This window comes from Pollachius pollachius (genome assembly GCF_949987615.1).
Source record: "Pollachius pollachius genome assembly, chromosome: 2".
Classification (NCBI taxonomy): Eukaryota; Metazoa; Chordata; class Actinopteri; order Gadiformes; family Gadidae; genus Pollachius; species Pollachius pollachius.
The window spans coordinates 26,581,060-26,601,066 of record NC_136935.1 but is presented as its reverse complement, the minus strand read 5'-3'; the positions used below and the strand labels follow the sequence as shown (position 1 = coordinate 26,601,066).

At 42.9% G+C, this 20,007-nt stretch overlaps 1 protein-coding gene across 1 annotated transcript in view; it reads right to left on the bottom strand.

Moving 5' to 3' along the window:
* Nucleotides 1-20,007, bottom strand: part of LOC307091868 (dolichyl-diphosphooligosaccharide--protein glycosyltransferase subunit TUSC3) — a 105,560-nt gene that overhangs the window by 26,780 nt on the left and 58,773 nt on the right. The window contains exon 3 of the mRNA XM_079758704.1: nucleotides 1,446-1,563. Within this exon, the coding sequence (XP_079614830.1) occupies nucleotides 1,446-1,563 (118 nt within the window). The remainder of the gene's footprint in view (nucleotides 1-1,445; nucleotides 1,564-20,007) is intronic.

Here is a 20,007-nt window from a genome sequence, read left to right as displayed (position 1 = left end):
ACTTTGAAAGACCAACTATGGTCCTGCCACCACGATTCTATCTTTCGGACTTCTTTGGGAAGATGAACGAGGTGTTGCTGAAGCTCCAGGGGGATGGTGTGACTCTCATTCATTCGAGGGCCACCATACAAAGTCTTCTCGCAAAGCTGGAGCTGTTTGGAAGAAATTTGAGCAGGCGTCAGTTTAGCAACTTTCCACAGTTGACCAAGGTAGGCTAATAATTAATTATTAGACTACCATTGTCATCATTCTTTTCACAAAATAACCTAGGCTACACACCAATAAAATAAGTTACTGTACTTACATTCAGGTGTTGGATTAACTGACTGATGGCCATCTGCTGGTTTACACAGACCACTTGAAGGCAGTCAAGGCAGATATGGAGGTCCGTTTCAGAGATCTGGACCAGTTAGCCGTCCCCGTTTGCGTGATGGAGCCGCTCCAGCACGATGCCGCCAGCAGTTAGGAGGCTATCCAAGAGACATCCTATCTTGTGGAGCAGGGCTTCAGCCAAGCTCTTCACATGCAGTCAAAGTACCGCAACCGCCTAGACCTGGTTAGCTCTGGCGTTCTCCGGTTGAAATTGGCCTCACAATGTCCAAAAGTCAAGACGCTGGCAGCGGGCCACCAAGCACAGGGCTCACTAATTTTGTTTTAATAGCCCGTTTTCGTCATTCCTCTTGCTGTTGTTCAGTTCCAGCTGCTCCGTACTCTCCACAAAAAGACCATTGCATTAAGAATACCTAATTAGGACTCACGCGCGCGATCTGTTTCATGATTGGTTCGTGATAGTTAACTGTTCCCTTGATTATTCAGGTGACGTGCATATGCTGTTCACGTGATGTGCACATGATTTTTGTTGACACGTCTTGTAGCCTACATTTAATGTTCCTTTTGGTTGTAATGTAATTTTGAAAAATTACATTACAACCAATGCTGATGTGGTCGTGTTTTTTTTCTTATCCAACCAGCCTCCTATCTGCTTAATAAAACAGCCTCGTAGGGAATATATATTTTTTTTATGGGGGGGGGGGGCGCCAGAGGATCAGGGTAAGGTCAGGGGGGCGTTTGCTCAAAAAATGTTGAGAACCACTATTTTAGGTGATCGGTAATCGGTGATCGGGCCCAAAAATGGGGGATCCTTCACCCAGAGGAACGCCTTCCAGCCATCAGTGGACAGCAGAGGTAGAGCTCCATACTCTCTGAGACCCTCAATGATCAGACAACAGGCTCAAAGTGGAAAAATACAAAATGTATTCCCTTAACCCTCTCTCAGACACTGGCCAGGCGTTAACCTCGCAGTCATGAACTTCACAATCCGTTGTCCAAGAGATCCACATTCCTGGTCCAACATGTGACTATGAAGGGTTGAGGTGGTCCTATGTACGTGTGTCAGGTGCGTGGGCTTGAGGCTGTATCTCTAACCAGACGGACAGAGGGGATACCTGCTGGAACACGTCGGCTCCTTCGTCGTAGTCCACCACAGTGAAGAAGAGCTTGTTGGAGAACGCAGAGGAGTAACGCCAGGAGTTAGCCAGCACCTGGTACTCCTCATTGGCCTGCCTAGAGAGAGAGAGAGAGAGAGAGAGAGAGAGAGAGAGAGAGAGAGAGAGAGAGAGAGAGAGAGAGAGAGAGAGAGATTGAGAGAGAGAGACATAGGACCCTATCTTGCACCCAGCGCAATTGACTTTCTACACCAACGCATGTATCGTTGCTAGTTTGCACCCGGCGTAAAGCTGAATTTTCCCCACAGCAAACTCGTGCCACCACACTAAAGCAGAGTGATGTTCCGGCGCAAATGATACATGATGCTATTTTACTGATCAGAAAAGCAATTGTGCCACTGACCGGCAAATACCTGGTTGAAGTGCACTAGCAGATTGGTGTTGCTATTTTGACGTCCCATGGCAGGTCGGAACTGCAACATAAGCTTACACACCAGTAGGCTATACACAGCACAAACATGCAAACGAAAATTTAAATATTCTGATGATGATGTGGATTGTGGAAAAAGATTTTTTCCATAGGGGCTGCGTGAATGAACACTGTAGAAGGCTATGCCATGCGTTAAAATAATAATAATAACAATAATAAACTCGAGCACAGTAGGCTATATCCCAGCCTTCCAAATCAAAATCTCGTTTTAGGGTAAAATATAACGTTGGTTAAATTATTTGGGAATGAACAGCTGATACAGCGGTAAGAAGTTGTACTTTTAAATCAATGCATCTGCAAACACCATACAGCAAACACATATTTTTTCGACATAGACATCATGTACAAGCCCATAACTTTTAGGATTGACGAGTATTTGATCGTGAGAAAACATAGTTTTACCGTGTTTAAAAGAATGAATGAATGCATATTGATTCCTCGCACAGGTTTATCCTTCTCTCTTCACTAGAGATGAATATATAGCTAGATTTATATGTAGAGATAGAGACTCATTGTGCTGAAAGGCATGCTCGGACGTTCCAGGAAACAGCCTACACTGTGCATGTAGGTGGGATTTTCAGTTTTTTTGTAAATGTTCTTAGCAGCCAACAAACCCATGTTTTCCTTTGATCCTAAATCAAATGGCATGTCAAGATTCATGAGAAATGTTTCTCATCTCTGCACATACTTCAAAACATGGTGTCACAAACGCAGACACCTGTGACATCTGGTTATTGTGTTATCATTGTGCATTGTCAGTCAGGCATCAAAGAGCAGCGAGACGGAATGCAAATCAGAAATAACAATCCAGATAAATAAATATTCCCTCTCCGTGTTTCACAGCATGCTGCTGGCAGCAGGGAGCATCTCACACCACACTGACAAGGGTGTGTCCTGCAGACGGGGGGAGGGAGACAGAGAAAACCACCACAGACCACCACCACCAACACCACCACAGACCACCACCACAGACGACCACCACCGACCACCACAACAGATCACCACCACAGACCACACCAAAGACCACCACCACCACCACCACCACCACAGACAACCACCACCACCACCACTATAGACCACCACCAACACCACAGACCACCACCACCACCACAGACCACCACAGACACCACCACCACAGACAACCACCACCACTATAGACCACCACCACCAACACCACAGACCACCACCACCACAGAACACCACCACAGACCACCACCACCACCACCTCATACCTCATTTGAGCGTAGTTTGTGACAGCCATCCATCAGCTTTAGTGAATAAATGCTCTGTGAGAATATCTGTTTCTACCCCTGTACAGTTTACAGTTTAGATCTTTAATATCTGACCCACAAGGTCAACTCCGCCCTGGATTAGTTCAGAGAATCCATCTTGCCTGTCAATCACAGGTTCATGGAATTCAACACTTCTCAAAGCTGAGAAACGTAGCGAGGGGAGTTGAAATTATTCTCTGCTCTCTGGAATCCAACCGGTTTAATATCTCATTATAACAATTATAACAATATTTATATATAATATTATAAGATCAAGTAATAAATTATACATTATTACCTTACACCACTTAGATATTTAAAGATCCCATTATAAATGATGCCTTACTTTGGAGACAGGCCACATAATGAGGATAGGGGAGAGAGACAGTGGGATGAGATATAGAGACCGGTAGAGAGACGTATAACAGAAGATTAGAGTGTATTTCTGAACGATGATGACGACGGGAAACAGTGAAATTAACATTATTGCTCTCCTCTCCTTGTTTTACGGGCATGTGTGTTTCTCCTCTTAACTGCCCTTTAACTCACCCAGCCTGCCTGCCCTTCATCTCAACCATGAAAGAAGGAAGCAATCATCACAGCCTGCCGCCTGATAGATAATACTATGTCTGGAACAGTCCCCATCTCTCCCTCCCTCCCCATCTCATACTCTGTCCCTCCGTCTCCCTCAGTCTCTCCCTCTCCCTTCCTCCCTCCCAGACTCTGTTCCTCCTAAATCCCTCTGTCTCCTTTTCTCTCCCAGTCTCAACCTCTCTCATTTCAACGTTTTCAATTTGAATGTGATCAATGCTCCTTGGCTCACAGGCTCTCTGTCTGAACCTCCCTTCAGTCGCTCTCTCTCTCTCTGTATCTCACACTGCGTCCTTCAGGAAGTGTCTGGGGTCGGCCCCCCTCTAGTGTTTGCTCTACTTGTGGAGGTGAGACCCTGCGGTGGTACACCTTGTTTCCGCGGCGCTGGCCCCTTGGAGGGGTCTCAGTGGGGTGTCTGTCAGGGGTGTGGGGGCCTTGGGTGAGTTTTTTTACGCCGGGGCCAGGGGGCTCTGCAGAGAGATTAACACCCCATTAATGGCTCTCCAACCATTGGAGAAGCTCGGGGTTCAAGCCGTCCACTCTGAAGGGCTATTCTGATGCTTTGAAGAGGGAATTTCGGCCACCTTAGAATTATTATCCATCTACGATTTGTACACTTTTCATCTGTTACACAAAGTAGCAAATTCTTCTTATCCTTGAACTGCATTCTGCTTTGGCATTTTCTATTCATCTACAGTAGACTCAGACCAGTGTTGTTCCTTTACAGGTGTGAGAATGAAGATGCTCTGGACTAGCTCTTTAGCCACTTTATGCCTTTCAAAGATTGTGCATAATATTGAGTATGTTCCCAGTAGCTGCCTCATCCAATATATTTCTCATGGCAGTTTCGAAAATCACATCATTTTAATCTTTATCTGCACATGTGTTGTATCTTAGTTTTTACCAACAGATTTGAGTGGAATTCAGATTGACAACAACAACAAACAACAAATGATGGTCTGTATGACTAATTGCATATCGATTGTAAGTGGGCAGGTGCGTGTGTGTGTGTGTGTGTGTGTGTGTGTGATGTGTGTATTATTCTGTCCTACATGCATTGTTTTATCAGATTTATTGATGGAAATGCCTTTCCCAAAGATTAGTAAGGTATTGTCAATCAGTCTAAAGTAATGGAGTTACCAAGACAACCATCCTACATAGACCTTTTAACCATCTCAGTGTCTCTGGCCACGCACAGTTACAGCAAACTAGAACCTTTTCTAATTATTAACAGAACACCTGTGAAACCATGAGAACTGCAGGGGAGACAACTTGTTTACTAAAGCCTTCCATGTCCCTCTTTTGGGAGCAGGATCGTAAGGATGCGAGCGGTGTACGCCCACATACAGAGGTGGTTGTACACTAACCCTCAACCAATATAAAGCATGCGCGTGTCATATGCTAACAACTCTGAAGCCCCCAATATTCTTAGCTATCCAGGATTCCTAGCCCTTGAAATCCTCCTGTTAACCAGGAGGATTCCTATCCCTTGAAATCCTCCTGTTAAACAGGATTCCCAGCCTTATCCAGAGCAATGTAAGCTGGTCCGGTGCGCTGGCTGCATTTCCCTCCTTCTTGGAGATGTTCAAACCATTGATGTGGTGCACGGCCATATGTGTGGGTGCATAATAACCAGAGATATCTTGTAAACACCCCCATCTGAACAGGCGGAAAGAAATGGTGTCAAATCCAGATACACAAGATGTGTGAACAGAGCCAAGCGTCTGTTAAATATGGTTTATAGGATTCACATTATAGACACACATTATAGTCTTTACAAAAAACAATGTGTTGTTTTAAACTGTAAAAATATCTGAAATGATGCCTGCGTGTGTGTGTTTGTGTGTGTGTTTATTATTATTATATGCTGTTCTCTACTCATCCTCTGCCAGTGGTGGAGTGTAATGGCTGTAAAAGCAGATGGTCACCGTTAACGTGTTAACTTGAGTTATTCTGCACCACGGGGTGTTAAAACAGCCCATCAAAATGCATCCATAAACTCCTGTGCAACTGAGGGAGTGTGTGTGTTTCACGTATGCGTGTGTGTGTCCGGGTGTATTTATCTTTTTGTGTTTCCGTGTTTGTGTGTATTTAACTGTGTCCTTGTGTGTATAAATGTTTGTCGGCCTTCCAGTGTGCTTGGGTGTGTGCGTGTGTCTGTGCCTGTATGTAGTTAAAGAATGCGTGGTAAGATAAAAGGGATCTCTATTCAACCTCACACAGAGGCACTATTGACACAGTACGCTTTAAAGTTCCCAAGAAGCAGTATAAAACTATATACCGAATTTAAAGAGGAAGACATTTTTATGGAGCTACGGATGTGCCAACTGAAATCACGTTCCGAACACCAGACATAAACATGTAGGGCCCTATCTTGCATCCGGCGCAATTGACTTAATCACTGGCGGATGTGTCGTTGCTAGTTTGCAAATGGCGCAGAGCGTTCTTTTCCCTCCTGCGCCATGCGTCGGTAAATTAGGAAATGATCTTGCGTCCCAAGGGGCGGTTCGGCGAAAGGAGGAGGCGTGTTCTGGTGCAAACGTTCCCTGGTGCTATTTTGCAGTTTCAGAAACCACTTGCGCCACAAACCAGGAAATACCTGGTTTAAAGTCAGTGGCGCTTTGTTCAGATGCTATTTTAAGGGTGCATGCATTATGTTGCTTGTGCACCATTATGCAAAAGAACAGCTGATAGAACTTATATACAGGTAATAAGTTGTACTTTTAAATCAATGCATCTGCAAAAAATGTACAGCAAACACATATTTTCTTGACACAGACACCGTGTACATGCCCATAACTTTTAGGATTGATGAGTATCTGATCGTGAGAAAACATTGTTTTGCCGCGAGTGAGTGTTAAAAAGAATGAATGAATGCGGGCGCGTGTGTGTGCGTCCATCTTTTTAAACATACGCAAACTAAACACGTAACGCATAATACAGTCCATGGCAATGTATATTAACGGAGGGACACATGCATATTAGGAACACAAGTCGATAACGATAATGCATACAATACTGATAAGAAACAATGTTTGTTAATGTATTGCGTATATCATTAAATAGAACCACAGTTATCGCATATCATATGTGTGTTAAGTTTTCTTTGCCGAAATGTTTTTGAGGACTCAGTATTTCTGAAGTTGTGGAAGAAAAAACTATTCCATTTGTGAATCAGGCCATATTATTTGGCCATAAACTGAGCTAGTTGAAGTTTGAAATTCATGTGTTCATGCATCTGTTTCATTGGAGACTGCAAACGCGCTGTCAAAATATCAACTCGTCAGATTCAAATGCGCTCATGGCTCTTAAAGGGGATGGGAGATGGCACTCTCAATGGTGTATTGAACGTTACGCCCAAACCACACCTACGGGTTGGTAATTAGGCTACTTCAGACCAACCCTTTTTAGATTTGCGCCCGGCACAAGAGTCATTTATGTGCCGGTAAAATAACAACATCGCCATAGAACCGCCCACAAAGCTACTTGCGCTTGGCGCTTCTCACTTGCGTTTCAGACCGTTGAAATAGGACCCAGAGAGAGAGAGAGAGGTAGGGACGAGAGAGAGAGAGGTAGGGACGAAAGAGAGTCAGGGAGCGAGAGAGTGATAGAGTGTGGAGAGAGAGATAGGGACGGAGAGAGTCAGTGAAAGAGAGGGAGTGATAGGGCGAGAGAGAGTCAGGGAATGAGAGAGGTTGAGACAGAGCGAGAGAGATAGAGAGAGAAAGATTAAGTGACGGAGCGGGTAGGAGCGAGGTGATTAGTTGCCTAGCTCATTGCATGATCTCTTAAAGGGGTCCTATTATGCTTTTCTGTTTTTTCCTTCTCCTATTGCGCTTTACATATGTTTTGGGGTATATAAATGGTTGGCAAAGTTACAATATCATAAAATTCCCACAAGGGAGAGTAAATGACTACCGCAAATCACTGTTACCGAGCTACCTAGAAACGGCTCGTTGGGATTCTCTCCGCGGCTTCCTTTTACTTCCGGTACATGGTGACGTAAGCATGTACTTTTGCTGGGAGTCAAGGGGAGAGTGTCATCAATCACCTTTTGCTGCGTTCCTGGACACGCTGGGGTCGGGGGTAATGGATCGCAAAACAGAGTTTGAGTCGAGAAGTAGATGGACAGAGAGACATAATACTATTTATATATTATATATATATATATATATATAATAATGGCTAGAAGGTGTTTTCTTGGTTGTGAAGGGACCTCTCCCTTGTATGGTTTACCAAAGGCAGAGCCTTCACGTAGCCGTTGGCTAGATTTAATTTTTAACCCTATTCCCTCGACTTTACCGAGCCTTTTTCTGTGTCGCCTCCACTTCACGGATGGCTGCTTCAGCAAACTGCGTTTTTAGCACTGGATTTGCAAAGCTGCTAGCTCTGAGGGAAGATGCTGTTCCAACACTGTGTGGCCCAATGCGTGAAGATGTCTCTCAACATGTAAGTAAACCTATAGTGATAATAACAAAAGTGGCTGTGTTGTGTGTAATGTTAGATGGGTTAATTAACCCTACCATTTCCTACCATAAACTAATTCATTCTGTAGCTAGCTGCACAAACTTTTTGCAGAATCTCAAACTACAATTCTCAACTGTCTGTAAAATGAGATTTAGCCTTAGCCTTATGTGAGGTGTTACTATTAGGTGGGTTAAATGGTCACAGTTCCTGTTTCAGATGTTGTAAGTTTGTACTGTGTAAAATCATTTTCGTCGTTATTTATGTGTGATAATTTTAGCAGGACTGCAGTGCCCATTATCGCCCCTTCCAACACGTCGGATGCTACACTGACACACCTCAGATTATATTGACGGAAACCCAAACAAACTCGCCGGTGGGAATGCATTCTGTGGGAATACAAAGTGCATGGTTGAAGTCCACATCAGTCTGCACACAGTTGTCCATGGGATCGCTAAAGGCACACGTAAGAAGCAAAGGTATGTAGCCACTAAGAGTTTTTAGTGTCTTAGTATGCAATCCATACGAAACTTTGTGAGCATCTTTTTCCTGTGTATTGGGATGTCGTATTTTTTTTTCTTGGTTTACCTAGAATCTGCAGTCCAGTAATCTATTTGATTCTCCCTTGCTGATGTTGCTAGAATATGGGCAATACATACATTCATTTATCACATAATTACTTTCTACTAACAATTCGATAAAAGCATCTGCTAAATAACTTCATAACCAAATAGGATATGGTTTATATTTGCAAATGGCTTCTTGTAGGTGTGATGGGTAACCAAGGTTTACTCTGCAGTGTTACTCCAGTACCAAGGAAAAAACAACAGCTAAATTATTATTTCTAGTTTCTAATACGATTTGTTTCTGTTATTTGTAGCCATGCAGACACAGGTGTCTCCTGTCAGTGCATACTTCGGAACAACCTCTCATTTGCCACACTCACTGCTGACTTCAACACCAACAAAGGGCCCAGGCTGGCGACCTAGCAAGAGACCACGGCTTGAGTTGGAGGAAGAGGAGGAGCGTGACTCCTCAAGTCATTCCACGGTCTGATACTGTGTTTTGCTCCAAAGAATGTGTTTTTTCCCTTCATGGGAATGTTGTGCAGGTAATCATTTACACTATCTCGTAATTGTGAAAGCCATTGATTGGAATGATTGTCAGGCACACTCTGTGTTGTTTAATGGCTGTGCTTTTTTTTTTTCTATAGGTTGTATCTAGCATCAATGCACCACAATGAAAATGCATCGGGGGAGCAAGGGGGCTTCTGCAGGGCAGGCTGTTTATAAAGTTGTCTATACGAAGGCGAAGAGGGGGGAAGGTGTTGTGAAGCCCGTGAAAACAGATCCAACATTCAGTAAGTTTGTAAAAGATAATCTTTAAACACACAGGCACATCAGTTTACAGATTGTTATGGCTACATTCATTAGTATGTTAATGCTGTATCTTCCAGACTATGTACATGACCTCATAAGGCTGCTCATGGAGGTATTTGTGGACCCAACATCATTTGAAGAGGAAATGAAGACTATCCCCATCCCTCCAGACCTTTCAGCAGAGTACACACACACTCCAAAGGCTGAGCTGGTTGCCCGTCACGTCTCCTGCTTCAATCAAGAGGTGATCTGAAGCCTACGTAGTCACCAGATGGGAACTGCTGCCATATCCGCTGCACCACACATGACGGGATGACGACCCGACAACTATGTCCTAAATATCCCCAACACCAGCTTACAAAGCTGCGATAGGCAAGATGCCTGAAAAGCCTAAGGGACAAGGAGCAGAACTTTCTGTTAAACTGTTTTCAACAATAACTTCTTATAGGCTGGGCCTATACTGGGCCTTACTGTGCACCCCCCACCTCCCAACAAAACCAACTATTTTTCAACAGTCTGACCATGCTGAACATAAAAAAATAGTTTGCCTCGTTGGGATGTGGGGGTATACGGTAAGGCCCTGTAGCGCACAGCCTAATAGTTTTATTCTGTTTTTCTTTTAATGGTAAATTGATTAAAATCACATAATAATATTAATAATATAATATTGCTTTGGTTTTGTTTAGTAGGAGCTTACAGCCAAAATTACTTACTCTTCATCTGTTGTGTGCCTCAAAGGTCCATAATCATACTTGTAAATATTGTCGATATTTTGTAGACTGTATGTGTTTAGACACACGGGCTCTAGGCCTGCATGTTGTGTCATGCAGGTTATTAATTCTGGCCCTTGGCTCATTCGTCTTAGTACCTAATAAATGCAATAAGACAAAATAACTAATGTGTAAAGTGACCTTGACATCACTACAACATGACTGCATAGGAGAACACAGATTCAGGAAGCAACATCTGTTTTCCAGTCATACTTTTATTGAGCATTTTTTTAAATCACTGATTAGTTCTACATAACAATGATTGTTATACAGTAAATACATGGCTGAGACAACAGTGAACAGGTGAGATTTCTCGTAACTGGTATTGCTGAAGCAACATCTATTCGAGTAGGATTGTTATTTACAAAAAATGGTATCACTAATGACTTCACATAACAAACATGGTACAGTTGGCTGGTACTACAGCAAACAGGTGAGAATGGTGAGATTACTCGTTTTCCATTAAAAGTGGACTGGTATTACTGTTGCTATATGGTAGAGATGATATAAACATGCAATATAGTTTACTAGAAGTTAATTATAAGGTTTTGTGGTGATAGTGGTAGGCTACTCATCTTCTGAGGATGTTATATATATATATACATATCCTCCGAAGATGATAGATATATGACATGACATCGTTCTCAACAAACGGTGTAGCTTAGCCTAAAGCTTATCAGTTTTACCTTTGGGATTTCTCTACAGCAGACGTTCTCCACTTTGTTGGGCATAGTGGCACAATTCCCACAGGTGCACCTAGGTAGTAGAGGTTTTATAAGTTATAACGGTGTATTTTGATGTACAAAAGTAGTCAACAATATGCCATGTCGGAACATAAAAAGCTTGTTACGGACGCTTGAATAGTACTACTCGTACTATTCAAGCGTCCGTAACAAGTCTACTAGCCGCAAGCTAAGTCAGAAAAGCTTTGCTAAATACATGATAAATCGCGTGTGTGTATAATAGCATAAACAAAAACTTACCACTGTGAAATGTCCTGGTCCATTCTACAACTAAAATCGTGCTCATCATTAGCGTCTTAAGCTCCATTATCGCTTTCGGGGTCCGACTCAGGCTCAAATTGGTAAGGTAGCACTGAAGCCATAGTAGACAGAGTGACAGAGACTCTTCAGAGTGCCTGAAGAGACGTCAGCACCCTGTCAACACCAAGATTCTAAATGCCTCAAAATTCTAAGCAACAGGGTGTTTCACATAGGGGTTGTAATACTAATAATAGTAGGAGAAAAAATAATGTGCTAGACAACCCTTTATTGTTGTAAATCAATTCTATGAGGTCAAACAAATTAAATAATAAACAGTAAAAAAGGGCATAATAGGGCCCCTTTAACACCAGCTCCCAACTCAGCATTTAACACCCCCCCATCGTTTGGGGTCCTCCTCGCTCTCTCAATCTTCCCAACCGGGTCGGGTCTGTCTCCCACTCCCGATCAGTTTGTCTACCTGTCTCTCTGCCACCCTCTCCATCTCTCCCCCTCTCTCCTCCGCTACAAGTGTTGACATTATAAAGTAATGTGCAAGCTGCATCTGATTCAAACAAGCAGTCCATTTCGGGGGGGGGGGGGGGTCTGGAAAGGCTCTTAAGATAGATAGATAGGTAGTGAGATGAATTTGTCAAAGGAGGTAGGAGTGTTTGTGTGTGTTTTTTTAAATGGCGAGAAGGAGCCATTTATTATAACACGGCTCTTCTCAATGCCGTGGAATGCTACGCTCACTTGCATGGGCCCTTCGGTTGCTAAGCGACGTCAACGTCTTTGGCTAACTATTTCTCTACTGATCAACACTACGAATGGTAACAAATAAATTGTAAAAAGACACCTTGTGAAGTTATTTTTTTGTTTGGCAAGTAGCCGCTCATTATCGAAAATAAGCCCCTTCAGGTCGAAGCAAGACACCTCCGTTTCGCGTTGGTGTCCGGTTCACCCTGTCTGCGCTTATTTTCCCGATAATGACCGGCGTTCTATTATCCCTCAATTAACATCAATATTACTCAGTATGCGGAAGGGAAAATAGCTTTATTTGTAATTACAATATTATGCTGCTGTATTTTCAGAGACCCCCACAGATATTTGAGTTTGCTGCTTTCATGGTAGCCAGACCTCTCTCTATGGGAGCTCAGCTCCCACTGGCTCCACCTAACTCAAACCCTGAGTCCATGGTTCTAATGTATGAAGGTATTATTGTAGCAAAAGTCTTTTGCATGTGTACTCTAAAGTGACAAATGTGTAACAGTAAATTTGAAATCATAAATATTTTTTCTACCATTGTAAACACAAAATAGGAACTACAAGTTCACAAGTCCTTTGTTACAGGTGCACAGATCCTATCCTGTGCTAACAAATTCAAAGAGTCATGCACTTGACACTTTTGCTACAATCATTGCAGCGCAGTTGGTGCAAAACACATTTGCACACCCGTGTTTCATAATCTGAGAACATGCACAAACTCTGTGCATTCATAAACCCAAATGTGAACAAATGCATCAGAAGTTGCACATCTGTGTTTCCTCACAAATAAAATTATATAGATCGCTATGTTCATTGAGCATTTTAATGAGCGAGTACAAGTCCATTGATGCAACTGCTCGAATCTGCTGCTACGAGTCTTAGCTGTTGTTTTTCTTGCAGATACTTTTGCAACACGTCTAGGTGGTACAAGTGTAGCCAAGTGATTTGTATCCGTAGACACAGAGCTTCAGTGGGCGGGACAAAATTGCAGCATAAACCAATGAAAGTCGCCGGCAGGGGGTGCATTTTTCAAACTACACTGGGACCCATCCAAGCATATACTCTTCCTTTTTGGAGTCTTGACAGAAGAGAAGAGGGCATCCTACATGACAGAGGTGGGTATCTTACTATGCCATTCATTTAACATATACCATTCATTTAACATATGTTACGTTAAATTAAATTACTTAGTTCAACTGAATTCCCCCCAAATTATTAAAAAAATGTTTGGATCCCATATTAAACATTCGTTCATTCGTTAATTCGTTCAACTCGTTGATGACCTAAATTTAGAAAAACAAGTTCAGCCTTGGATGAACGTGGTGAAATCGAAGCGTGCATGCACTGGATGCATGCATTGGATGCGTTCGCGCTTCCAAACTATTTTCGAATAATTTGGGGGGAATCCAGTTTAACTAAGTAATTTTATTGACATAATGTAAGATACCCACCTCTGTTGTGTAGTATGCCCTCTTCTGTTCTGTCAAGACTACAGAAAAGAAGAGTATATGCTTGGATGGTTCCCAGTGTAGTTTGAAAAATGCACCCCCTGCCGGCGACTTTCATTAGTTTATGCTGCAATTTTGTCACGCCCACGGACGTGTTGCAAAAGTATCTGCAAGAAAAACAACATGGTGCATGACTCTTCAAAGTTGTGGTGTATAAATCCTATACTGTGCATCACAATTTCAAAGAGTCATGCACTTGACACTTAAACAAAGTGCTGTAACAAAGGACTTGTGAACTCGTAGCCCCTATTTTGTGTTTACAATGGTAGAAAAAATATTTACAACTTCAAATTGACTGTTACACATTTGTGACTTTAGTGTACACATGCAAAATAAATATTTACAACTTCAAATTTACTGTTACACCTTTGTGACTTTAGTCAGGGTTTATACAGAAATTCTTAAGTTGAATTTACTCCCTTTTAATACAATTTTTAATACCTTCACCATATTTTTTAATACCAGCACGACTTCAAGAGAGAGACCATAGGAGTTGGATTAATCAAGATGTCCCAACGGGACTTGGTCCATAGTTTTTAATCAATATGTCACAAAGTTGACATAGAAAGAGAGTTTCAGAGAGAGAGAGTTTTTGTGTCCAGTGTTGAAGTTATAATAACCTTGTTAATATTGTTATTACAGTGTTGGTTTTACATGAAATAGTACCGCGTAGTAACGCGTTACAGACAACACTAGCCGCGTTTACATGGACACTTCTGCTCCGATCAGATTTGTAATCAGAATAGATCTATTCCTATCATGCAATCCGAATGTACTGTATATAGCCCTATGGCATTTACAAAAGTGGTAAGCTTACGTTCGTATGTCTCTCACGCACAGCCGTTATGTTGGTCTGGACTTATATGATATATGTAAGGGATAATGTTATAGTACAGAATGCCGGTCATCTTCGGGTAAATAAGCCCAGACAGGGCGGACCGGGCCGCGATGCGAAGCGGAGGTGTCTTACTTCGCCCTGAAGGGTATTATTTTCGATAATGACCGGCGACGTTCTATACATTATTACACGTCTCCTTGCCAAAACAGCAGAGAAATAGTCCGCCAAAGACGTTGACGTCGCTTAGAAACCGGACGCGCTGGGGTTGATAAGTTACCGGACTACTTACGGAGTGAGAAGAAAGACGTGAATCAGGCAAAAAATCCACTTTGACAGTGGTCAAGTTCGGTATGCATAAAAGTACCGACTGACCAATTGTGAAATACAGCAGCTGCTGATGCCATCTATCCAAGTTAAAAAGTAGCCGCACCGACCCCAAACCAATCGGAATAAGTGTATACAAGTCGATTATAGCGGACTACACCACCTCTTCTATTCCGCATGGAATTATATTCCGATCAGAGAATTGTATTCCGATTGAGCCGTATATATGATCATTTTTTATTCAGATTTAGCTGTTCTTCCACTTCTAATCGGATCAGAAGTGTCCATGTAAACGCGGCTGTCTACTGGTCACACGGTAACGTCAAAATCCATACCGTAGCGCAAATTCACATCAGTGTACTTTCTATAGAGGGATTATCAGTCTACGTCACTCCCCGCTCTACGAGCATGTCATATGCAGAAAGAGACGAGAGCGACAAGAGCCGCAATCATGTCTTGTTGTGCGGTTGGTTACACAAACCGTTTTAATAAGTCTGATTATCCCATTTATTCTACTTCTTGCTTGCCAACATAATAAAACAATTCAAATACTTTATTAATCATGCTTTTCCTTATTCGTATTGCATGCTTATTAAATGTATACTCTGTTTGAGTTAATCTCCCTCAAAAAGTAGTCCCCTTTAATTACTATCGATCAAACATGTTTTTGACACCTCGAAGGGCATTATCCCAGTTATACCATAGTCACTTGCCAAAGAAAAGGAATTAAGATCATTTATATTTTCATTCGTTTTACAATCCAAATGTAAAGTTTTTCACATTAATAGGACGGACCTTAGCTACAACTTGGCAATGGGAGGTATTTTAGTCAGCTGAGCTATGAGACAGAGAGCTAACGTTATCGATTGTACATATTTATAATTCGAAATTCGTCCCAGCCTTTATACCACAGATACTATAGGGTCTATAGCATATAACCACGTTTTCTGATTACAGTTTAATGTTACAGTAAGCTGACAACATCGCTAATTAACACCGCAACTGCAAATTAACCACATGGAGATAACCATGGCAACCGGTCAAACAAATGTTCTTTTTACGATCATTCTTTAAAGATCGATTCCTCCAGCCAGAGGTCCGAAAATATGCATTTCCCAATTATTGTCTTTCAAATGACTTTGATCTAACAGAAGCAAACTCGCGAAGTGGGTATAACTAAGCCAGCCGGGTACATCCAGTTTGTTTCAGTGCACGCACCACGTGACATCATTGTTATCACTCAGGTCCTACTCGCAACATAAAAATAAATCCACACAAGTTTTAGTAATTTTAGGAGATAGGCCTGCACGTAAATTACACCAATTGAAAAACTCATAGGCCTTGTTGGAAATGTAATAACTCGTCAGATGACGTTTATTACTTTTTAATACTTTTTAATGGCCTTAATTTGGGCTAATTTCATTTACTAGCTTTTAATACCTTTAACAACCCCGCGGAAACCCAGTGTACGCATGCTAAGGAGTTTTGCTACAATAATACCTTCATATTAATGCTGCTCTAAAACAGTTACTACTAGAGACCTGTCCATGGTTCTAATGCTGCTCTAAAACAGTTACTGCTAGAGACCTGTCCATGGTTCTAAAGCTGCTTTCACACCGCCGCGTGGCAACTCGCCACCTCCATTCATTTCAATGAGGGAAGGGCGGCAGAGGGGAGGCGGTTACAAAAGCGGCTGTAAACCAGGAAGCGGTTGCCACCCACGTGAACGCGCACAGATTTTGCCCTACCGCTCAGCTTTCCCTGTGTTGAATCTTCCGGCGGCAGCCGCCCGGTGGCAGCACCAGCAGCAGCAACAGCAGCAGCAGCAGCAGCAGCCGCTTTTGAAAACGGCTGGCCCTTCACACCGCCGCGTTGAACCCTCTGGCAGCAAGGTGGTTATAAGGGCGGTTGCCGCGAGGCGGTGTGCAAGCACCTTAATGCTGCTAGCTCTAAAACAGATACTACTAGAGACCTGTCCATGGTTCTAATGCTGCTCTAAAACAGTTAATACTAGGGACCTGTCCATGGTTCTGGTATGCTGCTCTAAAACAGTTATTACTAGAGACCTGTCCATGGTTCTAGAATGCTATAAAACAGTTACTACTAGAGACCTGTCCATAGTTCTAATGCTGTTCTAAAACAGTTACTACTAGAGACCTGTCCATGGTTCTGGAATGCTCTCAAACAGTTACTACTAGAGACCTGTCCATGGTTCTGGAATGCTCTCAAACAGTTACTACTAGAGACCTGTCCATGGATGTGGAATGCTTTCAAACAGTTGCTACTAGAGACCTGTCCATGGTTCTAATGCTGATTTAAAACAGTTACTACTAGAGACCTGTCCATGGTTCTAATGCTGCTAGCTCTAAAACAGTTACTACCCAGGGGTTGACACTAAGGTTTCAAAAGCACTTGCCCATAAGGCAAGTACAGGTCATGTTCGACTTGCCCGAATGTCATGATCACTTGCCCAAATTAAAATCAGAATCGTGAACGGGCCTCTTTTTGCCAGGCCCCTGAGAGCAGAGTATATCTCCAGAACTACAAGGGCTATAATATGTAATCTTGGTGTCAATAGAAAGATTGTTGTGCAAGTGAAATATTCAATGTGGATACTACTTGGTTAGAGTAAAAAAAAGCTAGAACACATCATAAGTGGAAGATTACATTTCCACCTGAAATAATTATCAGTTGGTCATTATCAGTTGGTAGCACTGTCGTACTATGTGGCACAAATAGGTAGATATCTTACAATTTTGAAACTTGACACCTCTATTTAAAGTTCAGGGCAAATATAATCGAATGACACCAAGCCAAGCACTCGCAAATACACATATGGCCACTAGATTGCGCTGAAGAAGATGTGTTCTGATTGAATTCAATTCAATCAGAACACATTCAATTTACCTTTTTCCTCAGAAACCTTCTCCTAGTCATTGATTGTAAACACCATGTTTAGTTGCAGTTTAGTACGCTATTGCTGTTCATGTGCACAGTTATGAAACCCGAAACCGTGTTCATGCATATGACTTTACATGAATCTTTTGACTTTCCTTGGTAATTTGCCTCAATCCAAAGTACTTCTAAACTGCACTCCTCCGTCACTACTCTGTTTTCCTTTTCTACCTAAACCGGTCACGGAGGTGTTGCACTTGAGATGCAAGCTGTGTTGGTTAACCTTAAGCTTACACATCAAATAGGTCATTGAGACTAGTGCCGAATCACTGCCAGAGACCGCACTGCGAGCAAGTGACTATGGCGGGGCTATGTTGGCACTGTAGCGATGTGTGTCTTTTAACTCGCTGTCCGAGAGAAGAAAAGGTAGCACGCTGACGAATATATCTATTTTGTGTGATTTGGCAGAAAATATGTTGTTCTGCAGGTTTTAGAAACACTTGAATAAATAGCCTTATGTTAATAAAATTATTTTTAGTTGCCCCGGGCAAGCGGGCAACCGTTAGTGTCAACCCCTACTAGAGACCTGTCCATGGTTCTGGAATGGTCTAAAACAGTTACTACTAGAGGCCTGTCTATGGTTGTAATAGTGCTCTAAAACAGTTATTACTAGAGGCCTTTCCATGGTTCTGGAATGGTCTAAAACAGTTACTACTAGAGACCTGTCCATGGTTCTAATGCTGCTCTAAAACAGTTACTATTGAAGACCTTTCCATGGTTCTGGAATGGTCTAAAACTGTTACTACTAGAGACATGTCCATGGTTCTGAAAGGGTCTAAAACAATTACTACTAGAGACCTTTCCATGGTTCTGGAATGGTCAAAAACAGTTACTACTAGAGACCTGTCCATGGTTCTGGAATAGTCTAAAACAGTTACTACTAGAGACCTGTCCATGGATCTGGAATGCTGCCATGCCACGCTACAAAATCGCTCTCTAAGGAACTGTCTGTGGGGCTTAGACACAGCAAGATCTACAAAACTTGTTGGGGAAATGTCCATGGTTCAGAAACGGTGGGACATCTTAGTCCCAAAGCAATTTCTCTCAGTTGTTTCAGTGCAGTGGTTGAACACAGCATTGTTCTTATTGTTGTTGTCGCTGCTGTTACAAGTATTTCCATAATTTCTGGGAGGGTTCACAAGATGATGAATTTATGCAGATTAATTTGCATGTTTTTGCACGTCTTGGAGGCTTTTATCAACTGCGCACCCTGGGAGATTTGGACCCAACGCTTGGCTGGCAAACGGATTGGATGTGAAGGAAAACAAACAGATTTGACAGCTGATGGAGCCGAATTAATGTTTGCCTTCCTACTTACTGGAATGTAATGAGATAAAATAATTACTATAACGTCGATCACCAGAATAATGATACCAAGAAAAACGATCCTTATGCACAAAAACATCTCCAACGGTGAGATGCCCTCCGTCTGAAGCCAGGGAAGGAACGCTGGGGCAAGGTGTGGACCAGCGAGAGGTAGCGGCAGGGAACGCTGGGAACCAGGAGTCAGAACGCAAACCTGGACCGGCGAGGGGCAGAGGGAGGGAACGCTGGGACCAGGTGTCGGAATGCCTGAACCAGTTAGGGGCAGAGGAAGGGAACGCTGGGACCAGGTGTCGGAATGCCTGGACCAGCGAGGGCCAGAGGGAGGGAACGCTGGGACCAAGTGTCGGAACGCCTGGACCAGTGAGGGGCAGAGGGAGGGAATGCTGGGACCAGGTGTCGAAACGCCTGGACCAGTGAGGGGCAGAGGGAGGGAATGCTGGGACCAGGTGTCGGAACGCCGTGACCAGCGAGGGGCAGAGAGAGGGAACACTGGGACCAGGTGTCAGAACGCCTGGACCAGCGAGGGGCAGAGAGAGGGGACGCTGGAACAAGGTGTCGAAGCACCGTGACCAGCGAGAGGCAGCCAGAGGCAGAGGATACCAGGCATTAAAACACCAGCCTCATGTTTTCAATAACAGCAGGCAAGTGGCTTTGGAGTGCGGCTCCGACTAATTAACCAATACTCATAACCGACCGGGGCTGCAAAATGTTACCCTGACCCGGTGCCTGCTGCTAGGTGTCTCTGCAGCTCACTTCAGCTACTAAGTTGATATAATTTGATGGTTGGTGTGTCTTGCCCTTGTAAATACACGTGATAATAATGCATCATCATGTCTCATATCATGATCCCTATGTCCTGTGATCATTGTTCAGGCTCCTCTCAGCCTCTATTTATAATACA